General features: G+C 36.6%; 1 protein-coding gene across 1 annotated transcript in view; it reads left to right on the forward strand.

The window, feature by feature from the left end:
• The window catches only part of AHCTF1 (AT-hook containing transcription factor 1), a 41,626-nt gene that overhangs the window by 19,183 nt on the left and 9,710 nt on the right, over positions 1-12,733 (forward strand). Inside the window, exons 12-28 of the mRNA XM_026045891.1 lie at positions 51-141; positions 245-337; positions 494-634; positions 1,386-1,490; positions 2,581-2,674; positions 4,038-4,161; positions 4,282-4,338; positions 5,131-5,277; positions 5,784-5,971; positions 6,176-6,320; positions 6,410-6,541; positions 7,075-7,222; positions 7,311-7,461; positions 8,050-8,157; positions 8,822-9,011; positions 10,231-10,428; positions 11,465-11,903. Of these exons, the coding sequence (XP_025901676.1) occupies positions 51-141; positions 245-337; positions 494-634; positions 1,386-1,490; positions 2,581-2,674; positions 4,038-4,161; positions 4,282-4,338; positions 5,131-5,277; positions 5,784-5,971; positions 6,176-6,320; positions 6,410-6,541; positions 7,075-7,222; positions 7,311-7,461; positions 8,050-8,157; positions 8,822-9,011; positions 10,231-10,428; positions 11,465-11,903 (2,551 nt within the window). The remainder of the gene's footprint in view (positions 1-50; positions 142-244; positions 338-493; positions 635-1,385; positions 1,491-2,580; positions 2,675-4,037; positions 4,162-4,281; positions 4,339-5,130; positions 5,278-5,783; positions 5,972-6,175; positions 6,321-6,409; positions 6,542-7,074; positions 7,223-7,310; positions 7,462-8,049; positions 8,158-8,821; positions 9,012-10,230; positions 10,429-11,464; positions 11,904-12,733) is intronic.

The raw sequence follows: 12,733 nt of genomic DNA on the forward strand, positions 1-12,733 counted from the left end.
TTTTTTTCTTTTTTTTTTTGTTTTTTTTTTTTTTTTTTTTTTTTTTTAAGGAGGAACAGCTAGAAGCAGTATTGTCAGCTGCTATCCAGACAAGTTCCTTAGAACTTCTGATTGGATGCATTAAACATTGGACATCTGAAGGTAATACTTAAACATTTTTATTTTATACATTCTGGATCTTGAAAGTTTTTTTTTCCTGTTATTTCTGTTTTCTTATTATTTCTATTATTTTTCTATTTTTTAGAGCAACCAAGTTCTGCTGCTGCTAATCTGCGCTTTATTCTTGAGTGGACATGGAATAAAGTGATCTATACAAAAGATGAATTTGACCAAATATGTGAGTATTAAAATGTAATCCTTTTACAAATGTAGATTAGCCTTTCTGAATCGAGTGCATTCAGTAATATGAATAGGTATGATATTGCACACAGTTTTTTAAATGGACTTTGAACTTGTCATATATGCTAACGGCTGCACATTTCTCTCCGGAAAGGTGTCCCACTCTTTGATGGCAGTAGCAACTTCATTGACCCACAGACTATCCAGTCTCTTCAGCATTGCCAGCTGCTTCTGAGCAACCTTAGCACAGTCTTGAACTGTTTTCTAACAGAAGCGCAAGAACTTACTGAAAAAGGTTTGTAATAACGTTACTAAATATTTCATATATCTCAATATTAGATTTCTGATTTGAGATTGTTTTGGGGTTGTAATCACAAAAACAGGAGCTTTTGTTGGGTTTTTTTTTTTTTTTTTTGCTTTGCTTTGCTTTCATCGTGCTACTCGGAAGACAGTCAGGTTTAACTAGAAGAAGGACTTAAATCTATGAGTGAGAAAGAGTTTCAACTGCCCCTTAGTACGCACTGAGTTCAGGGAAATTATTTGCCATGGAGTTTGCGCAGGGGTTTGCACAGGGAGTAAGATTCAGCAAGAAGTCATGTAAATAACTGAGTTGAAATTAAAACAATTGAATAAGGCAATACCAAAAACTGTCCTGAATTTATAGTAGTAGAAAAATATTGTAAACACATTCTTAGAACTTATAATGAAAGCATAAACAACTTGTAAAATAGGTTGTTTCCTTTTTTATATATTATTAGTTGTTCTTGACATATTTTTCAAAAGTGGTTCTTTGCTACAATTTTAACAAGTCTTATTCATTAATATCGTTAATAGTTCAGGCTTTGTTTGCTTCTTCAAATTTAATTTTAGCCTTTAGTCAGCCTGTTGCTTTCTTGGGGATTGCTTTTCATGGTGGTAGTGTCTGTTTTTTCCCTTCAAATAAGGAAGTGATTTAAAGTGAAAATTGGGTGATTTTTATGGTGTTATTTGATGTTTTCTACTTACAATGAAGGGAATATGCCTTAAAAAATTGTCTATGTTTTCAGGTTTTACAGATTTGAAGAACAAGCAGGTTGTGACCAGCCTCATTTCTTTGTATGCACAAGTGGTCATCTGGTTCTGCCGGGCTAATCTCCTTCCAGAGGGTTTAGGTGAGCTCAAACTGTGCTCTGTTTGCAGCAGCAAGGAGACTACCCAGCAAGTGATTCCTGGGAACAAGGTCTTAGCCATGTTTTTGTAAAAGTAGCACCAGTAACAAGTAGTACTGGTTCAGTGATGGTGCATGCTGAATTTCAGTTGGTGAAATAGAGATTTTCCTGACTTGTTTTGTTTGTTTGCTAATATATGATATAGGGTGATGCAACCTGTTTCCTTCCTGAATCTTCTTTAGAAGTAGTTTTTAAGACTCTGACTTTAAAGAGTTGCTTGTGTCCATAACCTGAAATACTTTAATTACTAAAAACAAAACCAAAAAATATTACACAGCAAATACTGGATGTTTGTTCTTACCATAAAAATATTAGTTGCATGTTAGAAGTACGTTATTCAGATGCATTATATATTTCCATTTCCGCCTTAGTAAAGGCCTTACAAATGCTCACTTCACATTTAAAAAAAAGGTCAGTCCTTTTGAATCATTTTTCTTTGCCAGAGTAACAGTTATTACTGAGCTTAGCTTCACTTCATGTTCTGAAATTCCACATCAACTATAAACTTCAAATGACACTTGAGACATGAAGGAATTGAGTATCAAGACTTGCTTCCGTTTAGTGAAGGTAGTAATAGGAGACTGGAGCTTTGCTTATGCTTAGGTTTTTTGTTATTTTTTTAACTTGGGCAATTTGTTAGCATTCACAGGAACATCTATCAATTGTTTCTAGAGTATTTTTATAAAAGATTATTTTATAATACACTGTACAAAAAGAATGCTAAGCTGATTATTATTTATGGAAATATTAAATAGCAACTACTTTACTGTTAGGGTGACAGAGCAGTGGAACAGGCTGCCCAGGGAGGTTGTGGAGTCTCCTGCTCTGGAGGTCTTCAAAACCCGCCTGGATGCCGCCCTGTGCCACATGCTGTAGGTGTGCCTGCTTGAGCAGGAAGGTTGGACTAGATGATCTCTAGAGGTCCCTTCCAACCTTAAATATTCTGTGAATCTGTGAATCTGTGAATTTTCTGTCTCTAGTCTCTTAAAAGTCAAAATCTAAGTGTGGTTTTAACTTGCTTACTTGCCTGCAGATGATGATATGCAGCTGTCTAGACCTTTCTACAATTATCCTCTGATTCAGAGCTACTACACTGGTCACCGACAGAAACTTGAGCGTTTATCAAGGTAAGATTTACCAGATGACTCTGGAAAGCTTCCCCTGCAGACCCAGAAGCAAAGAAGCAATGGTTTTATGTGAGCAGTTGTATTTGCTGTGCTTAGTGTACTTTCCAGCAGTGTTCTTAGTCCACTATGAGCATCTGATGGATTCAGAGTTTACTGAGTTTGGATATTTATTTGTGCCTGTGCTCAGTACTGGTGCCTTGTGTATTTGTGCTGTTTAACTGCTTAAGGGGAAACAAGGTGAGAAAATAGTGGTTTGTATTGTTATGTTTGTAGCCTCCTTAATTCATTGATTAACCTTTGTAACTTGTTACTAACTGTCACTACTACTTGTTACTACATTGTTACTACTGAAAAGATACCTGATCGGGATGGAATTACTCATGTCCAGTTTTTAAGTGAAAGTAAGGCATAGCTTTCCCAAAATGGTTGTTTCAGACATGGTATAAAACTTGAAAAATTTCGTCTTGTGAATGATAATAAGTGATAATAGTTGTATTGGCCTAAATCTCTTAATCAAAAATATGCTTTAATAAGATGAGCAGAATTACGTTTGGGTAGCATTTCGGTTGGTCGTTGGATAAAAGTCACATTCTTGTTTAACCTCTTGCTTACTTGACTAGCTTACTGTTAAACAGATGATGTACCTTGGATTACATAATAATAGTTTTTTGTTAAGAAATTGTATTGAAATCTAAATTGAGAAATTGCAGTTCTGAACGTTTTTAGGCTGTGACTATGAATAAAATGCTACAGGATAAACTAGGGTGGAACTATGCAATGTATTAGGTACTTGGTGTTAAGTTAAGTCCAGGCTGACTTCTCAAACTTGGATATGCAAGTTTGTTCCTTGTGTTCCTTGGCAGCATGAGGCACTTAGCGTGCTAGTCCAGTTGCTTGTCACTGGGACATCAAAAGGTGGCATTGCAGGCTGTAGAAGACTCCACTGTTTTAAAAAATATAATCAAAATAGTTTAGACTTCTAGTTGTAACTCTGTGTTTATATAAAGAGATACTGTTTATGATAATGCCAAAATCTATGGATATGCCTAAATCTGTGAAAATAAAACTTTAATAGTAGCAGAAGTGAGATGAGGAAAACAGAACATGAAGTTTCTGGTTTGATGTCTCACAGTTGCTGTGCTTGAACATTCTCTGTTTTGAGGTACTAGATTTATATTAAAAAAATAGTTCTGGTATTTTAGTGCCAAGGTTAGAGTGTGAGATTGACATTTAGACACTTTGGTTTACAAGGCTTGTTTGCAGTTCAATAGGCGTTTGTTGTTTTACTAGAGGGAATCTGTTATACTGAGAGGTTCAAGTTACTGCTTTCCTCCATCCAAATCCTTGCTACGTTTTGTTTCAGAGGGAAATGGGATTCTGACTGCTTGATGATTGATGGAATGGTTTCCCAGTTAGGAGATCAAATTGAGAAGCTGTGGCGGAGAGATGAAGGAGGAACTGGGAAATATCCACCCTCTAGTTTACATGTAAGTGTTGCACGGTTTTGTTGTTCATTGTTTGTATGTTTTTGTTTGATTGTCTTCTTTAAGAGAAATAGTGATTTATTAAAGAAGAAAATGTCTAACACTTTTAATTTTTCTTTACAGGCACTGCTGGATCTTTATTTATTAGAAAATGTTGAAGAAAGCTACAAACATGCAATTGTATCCTTTCCTGTTCTCTTATTACAGCGCGCAGCGCATTGCTGGAATCAGCAATTCCTTAGCACAGCTAACTGCTTGCCTTTGTTCTGTTAGAAGTGCAAACACACAGAATAGCAAACAGAAATGTCATGAGGCAGAAAACAATTTTTTAAATTGCTGGATATTTACACAGGATGGTCGCTTCTGTTCTGATATTGTTATTTAACCAAACAGGGAGATGAGTCCAGAGAGTGAGGGCTTGAAAAACTATTGTACCCCACACTTGTCATACTGGAACGTCCCTAAAAATGGATGTCAGAATGAGAAAATGGGCACTACCCAAAAGAAAGAAAAAATTGGTTAGCTTGTAGCCTAGGAATAGCATAATTTACATTGTTTTACCGTCTCTTTAAATGGGAAAAAAAATCAAAATATAAAACTTTATTGCTGTGATAATTAAGATGTGAGCTTTCAAGTGCCTTGCATGTCCAATTTGGCAGCTCCATTGACTAAATAAACACCGGGAGCTTATAATTGAGTTATTAAAATAGTAAATTGTAAAAATTAGGTTTTACAAATACATTGAATAAATCCAGAAGTAGTTCTTTCTGATTTTATTTCAGAATGCATTTTGGTGATGAAGAACTGGCTTTCTCTAGATTATAATAGACTAAAATTGCAGAATTTATATGTTGTTATTTTTTACTTCCTAATGCTTTCATATTCTTAGTTGAATTGTCATCTTTCATAAATGTCATGTGAAAAGCTTTAGTCATACGAATGTATTGGCCTTAATCAGATACTTGATACCAGACAATTTATTTGCTGCTAGATATAATGCATTCCTTTCCAAATAAAACAGAAACTTCAATTGACTCCTTCCCGACTGCTTTTGCTATCCCTTGGGGTCTTGTTAAGCTTGTTCAAGGTTTTTGGCTTCTAGATCATAATGATTTTGAGGTAAGTAGGTCTTACTTCTAGTTCATGTTCATTCTAGTGCTTAATGTTGTTCTTTGCCTCTTATAATATAATTGGTTTGTGTGGGAGAAAAACTTAATGTATTTATAAAAGTGATGTTTAGAAACAGATTTGCTTAATCTAGAAATGTATGGGATTATTAAGACTAATTTTGATTTATATGGCTGAGTCTGCTTTTATACAAATATTTTAAATTCCTATTTTCTTTCTGTTAGTACTAGTCATAGAACCTTCACTAGTATTGATGATCACCCTTCGCAGAAGCACAGAATGGTTAAGGTTGGAAGGGACCACATGCTCTACGTGTCCCTGCTAGAGCAGGGGGGTTGGACTGGATGATCTCTAGAGGTCCCTTCCAACCTCAACCATTCTGGGATTCTGTGATAGTCCAACTCCCCTTCCTTGGGAAGCTCTTTGTCCTTGTTGTTGTTGTAGAAGTGTACCTGTATCTTAATAACATTAATTATCTTAATGTCTAACTTGTGCAGAATTCGCTGTCTCTTCTCTTCCATCCGGCCACCATCAAAACTGTGTCATGGCAGCATATGAGAATTGTTCAGTCTCTCATGTGCCAGGGAGAGCACAGGCGAGCCCTAAGATACATACAGATGATGAAGCCATCGATGGCAAGTAGCAGTGAAGTGCAGCTTTTCCTCACTGTGCTGTTATCCAACAGGTAAAGAGATAGTGTGTGTGTGTGTGTGTGTGTGTATACACACACACCAACTGTGTTAGCATCTGAATATGGTGTAAGGTGGAGAACAAATCCTGGAAAGTAAATCATGATCTCCTCGGTACCCTACACACTTTGTGTGCAGGATATTTGGTCATCTTCTTGGCTCTGTTAATATTTCTCTGCATCTTAAAAAATTAATTGCAGGTGCATGGTGGAGGCTTGGAGTCTGTTGCGACAGCATACTACTAAGCTAAACATAGAAGAGCTGTTAAAACACATGTATGAAATCTGTCAGGAGATGGGACTAATGGAAGATTTACTGAAGCTACCCTTCACAAGCACTGAGCAAGTATGTGTGGGCAAGAAAAGCCTGAATTGCCTCTTTGAAGAGAGGCAGAACTGTAAGAGTTTTTTGAAATAATACTTTTTCTTTTACAGGAGTGCTTGGAGAAATTTTTGCAGACTAATGCTGGTGTTCAGAACCATGAATTTCTTTTAGTGCACCATCTGCAGCGTGCCAACTACATCCCAGCACTACAGCTGAATCAGTCAATAAAGGTTAATCTCATGGTAAGCATAGCAATTCTGTCGCAGTTGCAAGGGTCTGTTAGGTGTTACTAACTATTAGTTGATAGTAATCAGTGAAGCAGGTACTTTAAGCTTCGTATATTCGTCAGGGTTCTTTTACTATTATTTGAAATGTTACAGAAGAATTTGTATAACGTTAGTTGCAGCTGAATTTAAAAGATGAATCAAAACTTTCATTTATTCAAAACTGCTCTGTGAATTTATGAACTAAATGTTTCAGGCTGTGCTTATTCTACAGATGATAACAAGTATATCAGAATAAGTTTGTGCAGAGAGCTAGAATTGTTACAAGGTTGTAATTTTTGTTATGCTAGTCTACTGTATTCCCTGCTAAATAATATTAGGCAAAATCGGTGTTTACTGAAGGGTAGAATTTGCTATTCCTATATGCACTTGGTCTATTTTGCATTTAGAGGAAATCAAATTATTCACAAATCAGAATAGCACAGACTGTTCTGTGCAATTGATTACTTTTTAATTAGTTGACTTTTTGCTTCACTCTTTCCATTTACCAGAATGATTGTGACCCTCGCTTGAGAGAGAGATCGGTTACCAGAAATTCTATACTGGAGCAGTATGGCAAGATACTTCCTAGAGTTCAAAGGAAGCTGGCTATAGAGAGGGCCAAGCCTTACCATTTGCCCTCATCAGTCTTAAGAGAAGGTAAGGTTTAGGGGAAGAAGATAATGGGGAAACTAACCTTCACTTTGATTACCAAAGGCTGATATTTTCCCACCTCTTTGCTTTACAGTCTCACGACCAAAGCCATTATCAACAGTGGCCAAGCAAGCTAATGCAGGAAATGTGCATACGAGGGCTACTTTCATTGGTGATGTGCTGTCAAAAATTGGAGAAGTATGGGTAGGATATGAGCAGAAAAGCAATTTCTCACAATATGATAGGTAAGAAGGCTTTAACAAAGGCTTGTCTTTTGTCCTGGGTTATAAGACAAAGCTAAAAATAAAAATAAAATGTTTGGGTTGTGTTACTGTTTGGGACACAATTTGGACTAGAGAAAAGCTTGATTGCCTTGGGTTTTTTTTGCCTGTGTGTCTGAAAAATGTAAAAATGAAATAACTTTCAAAACGAACTTCCACTAAAACAATATTAACATACATTTATTATATGTACTAAAGCAGTATAAATATATGTTTATTTTTACATTAAGGTAATTGTCTTTAAAAAAATTGAAATAGCTGAATGAAAATATGGAAATACTAAAAGCATGACTGCCATCAGTCTGCTGGCATAGAGATTTTGATAGGCTTGATTGTGTGATCAAATAGTAATCCAGTTCTTCCTGCCCAGTTTCTGCTTTGTTTCTGCCTTTTTACTTAAAAAATAGGCAGAATTGTCAGCTGCAGAGAAAGGGTTAATAATTGTTAGATGCTTTGTACAGGTCAAAATCATCAATCAGTTATCTTGAAATAATCTTGAATTTTAGACTGCAAGAGAAAAAAAGTTAAATTGTTTTTTCTTTTTAATTCTAGTCCTAGAGTTACAGAACCACCAGTCGTAGCACCCGCTCCCCCTGACATAGAGTTGCCTGATGCCTTTGTTGGAACACCAGTTACAAAATTTTCCCAAAAATGTTCCAGGTATAGTACATCTCCAAATTGAATAGCTCAAGCGGATGTGGAAATAAAACCAATTATGTAGTCCTTACTCTCTTCTTTTAAAGTATTTTTGGCTTTATAGCAGTTTTGTCTTAACAGAGTTGCTGATTAACACTACTAATTTTCATATTACTGAAGAACTGCTCAACTAATGCTAAACTGAGGAGTACTACATGTAAAGTATGTTTCTAAATAAAAATCTTCTAATGTTTATGCTTCTCATTCTTTAAACGTTTTGCTTTCATTTAGTTTTGTATTTGCTAAAAGAGGAAATTGGGAATACAACTGAGGGGAGAAGTTGAAGCAGGTTCTAGTGTTGAAATGTACAGGGAAAAGAAAAACTTCTAACACAACTGCATCATTTTTATAACTTAACATTATATTACTCATACCTCATAGGCCCTTATTTAAAAAATCCCACATGAAATAGAAAGAAGTAATAAAACAGAAGAAAATGCCTCCTATTCATGCATCACCCCCTCAGTGAGGGCATATTAATTCGTCTTCACCCATGTTTTCTTCATTCAATATTTTTGCTATGTATTGTCTCAGCTTTTTTAACCCATTTTGTTCTTTTTTGTTATTTGATTTTTTTTGTTGTTTTTGTTTGGTTTTCATATTTTCAAATCATGTATTATCTCGGTAGATTGCTGGAGTTGGTGGTTCGGCCTGTTCCTTCATATTCTCCAGCACAGGAGAATAACTGGCAGTCGCCGTGCAGACCTTCCACTTCCTACATGACGTCCAGCCCACTGCAGGCACATGGCTCCAGCTCACAAAAGAGAGTGGCAAGAGCATCAGAGTTAAATCTACTAGAGACTCCTCTTGTGGTTAAGGTTTGTATTTCAAACAGACTTGAAACTGTAGATTTTCTGACTAAATCAAAACCACAGTGTTTGTTGTTATCCAGGTTTTGGATTATTACACGTTTTCCATGTGCTTGTGGTTCTTTTGTGTATAATTCTTTAGAAAGTGCATTGCAAATGGTCTTGAAGAGGAAAATTTAAAATGAACTTTCAGTTCTAATTTGATTGCAGTACACATATTGTCCAGTAGCTTCATGGAATAGACTTATTGACAGAAATGGAATAAAGCACATTAAAATTGGGCTTTTTGGCATACTTGGACACTTACAGATGCTAAGTTTTAAATTAATCATTAGGTATTTAATAGCTGAAATGCAATGTAACTCTGATACCTAGACTCAAGAATGTGTGTGTTTTAAGTTTCTTAATCCATTTAGGCGTATGACAACAGCTCGAGTTAAGCCAGATATCAGTCTTTTTGTTGAATTCAGTCTCTGCTTGTTGGAGTAACTTTAGTTGTTTATGTGCTAATGATGTATCTCCGTATGTATGGAAATAACATCCTGTGTTCTTGAGACTGGTGGTCTTGCCTCTAGCTAACAATGCAAAACAATTGGAGTTTCCCTGAATTACAACCTTTGTGTGTTGTTTTGTTTTTGCTTTTTCTTTAGTGAAATAATGCCCATGTTAGTAATCTATCTCCATTATCCATCTTTTAATACCTTTCATATCTATAAAACATTTTTTGAGCTGAAATAAGAGGACCTAGACACTCTTGGCTAAAGAGGTATTGGGGTTTTTACAGCACAAAATGTCACTTATCTTAGTACACTACAAATATCACTTGATTTATAGAAAATTAAATTGTCACTATTGCTTTTTGAATGCCATTCATGCAGCAGGGTTTTTAATTGATATGTCCATGTATACGTTTTAGAAGCAGTGCAGAATTACTAGGATGGGAAATTACATGACCTGATGCTATATCTTTTTCTTGAGGAAATGGGTTTTTAAATAACTTGTTTGTGTTTGCATTAAAAAAAATGATAGCAGATAAAGCAGAACGAGCAAGTTGCATCATGAGGGTTTTGGTACCATTTGAAAAAAAAGTACAGTGTAGAGTCTAAGTTTTGTCTTTTTTGATAATATAAATCCAGTTTGCAATTGGAACTAAGATTTTTGACAAGTGAAGTCTTCAGTTTTACAGGTTTAACAGATTTTAAATTAGATTTTTCTTTTTTTTCCTTAGAAAGCTAAAACTTTGGCCACATCTGCTTCTGCTTTTCCTGGGTTTACTCCTCAGTCCATTCTCAGATCCAGCCTTCGTACCACACCTCTGGCAACTCCGTCTGCATCTCCAGGCCGATCAGTTACACCTCCTCTCCGGGCAAAGGAGCTTAGAATTACGTTCGTGGAAGAGGGTTCAAGTGCAAAATGGACTGCTGGGGTAAGCTGGGGTGCAACGAGTGGTCTTCACAGCACAAGGCTTTTTGCACTGTTTGGTTTGGATGTTATTAAAAGTTGGGAAAAATAAATCTGTGTAAAACTCCCTATTTTGAGAATTGGAACAGCAAATTGGAAAAGTAGCAAATTTGGATTTGGTCAGAAATGGTTATGGTAGACCTGCAAACATGTGTTGTTATAGAAGCCTATCCATAATAAAAAGGGTGACCTTGACATTACTGTTGTTTAAGTGTTTTTAGGAGCTGTGACTGCTCCAAGTAGCTAGTTCAGTTTCATGCCGTATTTTATCAAATGATGGTCTGGTAGGACAGCTAAGAGAGTAGATTGAGCCAGTTGTTCTGAAGTGACCTTTTTTTTAAGCCTTGTGAATTGCATATATTTGAAAACAATAGGAATTACAATCTGCATTTATTTTCAGTCTCCTGGTTTGTGAGGCTGTGGTTACTTCATTGTAAAAATAGGCACTTACTATTAAGCTGGATTATCTGTTCTCCGACCTTAAACCTCCCAGTTTTAATTCCTACCTTGAACAAGGGATAGTATTCATATAACGGTGAAGTGAAAACAGTCAAGAGAGGGATCCACGTGGAAGCAGACTTTGCTCCTCTCGCATCTTTCTTCTTTGGTTTGCTGATGCAGCTTATCATGTGGCTGCAGAAGTAATGAGGGCACATACTAATATCTACATAGATGAGCTTTTCATGGACATCCTAACATTGTCTTTATATTCTGTCTTTTATTACATTTTAAAGGACTGACCAAGAACTACACAATTATAAGAGCAGGTTCTGTGATATATAAATTCCTTACTTATCATGGGGTGTGTCCAGATCAATTTATTTGTTTCATCCTACAGCATAGAGCAGGTTGAAATATTTTAATAGTGCACACAAGTTAAAAGAGCAAGCAAAAGGAAGCAAAAGATTTGGGAAAGATTACAGCATGTTTTTATTTCCCATTTTTTGCCTTTGTAAAATCGAAACCTGTTACTGATTTTCCCTTTTTCTTCTTGTATCAAGGTAGGAGAAGATAAAAAGCAATCCGGAGCTTCATCTCCGGATGCTTCATCTGAGCATCATCGTGTGGTGGTGGAGGATGCTTGGTCTAAAAGCAGAGCGAAAACAACTCTGTTTACCCTCAGCAATCCTGAGGATGATCATGCTGAAGGGGAAGAGTCTTCAGAAATGATCGCTGGAGGTGGTTCGCAGAAGATGGAAGCCAGCAAAGAGAATAGTAGCGTCTCTGTCAGGTCAGACCAAACGACCTTGGAGTATCACGACGCAAGATCACCTGGCGATTTTGAAGATGATGTCATCTTTATAGCTTCTAAACCAGCCAATTCGTCTCCTGAAGAAGATGCCGATTTTCAGGAATCGGAGGAGGAAGAAGATAATGAAGTGGCTGAAGACAAACCTTTTCAGCTGGAACAATCTGATTCTGACCTAAGGAAACAAGCTGGTGTGTTTCATCATGTGATAACCTAAGTTTTCAAATTAATTTTTCTGATGTCTTCGAAAGGTGCCTTTTGAGTGCCACAGTTGATACTGATGAGTGTTCATAAGTGCGATAGGCACTTTGGATTGAAAATATTTTATTTTAAATCTTTTTTTCAGGTATCTTGGTCTTTATTAATGTGTGATGCTTTTGACTAGTGTTTCTTGTGAGCAGTTGCACTTCCTTACTGCTCAGTTAAATAATTTCCTTTTGGAAAATGGATTTTCATGTCATCTCCTGGTTCCAGCTGTGTTCTGTCAGTCTGCTGGTTTAGTGTTTTATGCAGCCTCTTCCCAAACCTGTTTTGTTGGGGGTTTGAGCTGAATTACCATTTGAGCCAGTCCAGCTCTCTAGGCCACGTTCCTATGAGCATCTCAGGATTAGAGGGGATGTGAATCTTTGGCTGGGTAGCAGTGATGAAGAGCTTGAGGGTTTTTTTCAGGTAGTGCAGGAGCAAGAAGGTAATGTGCCAAACAGCCTGTTTAGTCCATGCAACTGTAGTTCGCTGCTTCTGGGAACTGTATGCAGGGATCAGTCTACTGTCACAGAACAGTTCATAACAGTGACTGTGTAGTCACACATCAGTGTACCATATGACTGAAATGATTCTTCAGGGTCTGGAGAGAGATTGTCACTATTGAAGTTCCTGAGCCCCTTTTTTTTCCGGTGGCTAAACAAGTGTTCTCAGATACGAACCTGCCCTGGTAAAAGGGATATGATTGTAATAAAGTGGTTCGTAATGCATACCGGTTCCAGGTGAGGTATTTTATATTTTGACAAGAAATCAAAGGTGT

This window comes from Nothoprocta perdicaria, unplaced genomic scaffold (genome assembly GCF_003342845.1).
Source record: "Nothoprocta perdicaria isolate Ctin4 unplaced genomic scaffold, notPer1 scaffold_414, whole genome shotgun sequence".
Taxonomy (NCBI): domain Eukaryota; kingdom Metazoa; phylum Chordata; class Aves; order Tinamiformes; family Tinamidae; genus Nothoprocta; species Nothoprocta perdicaria.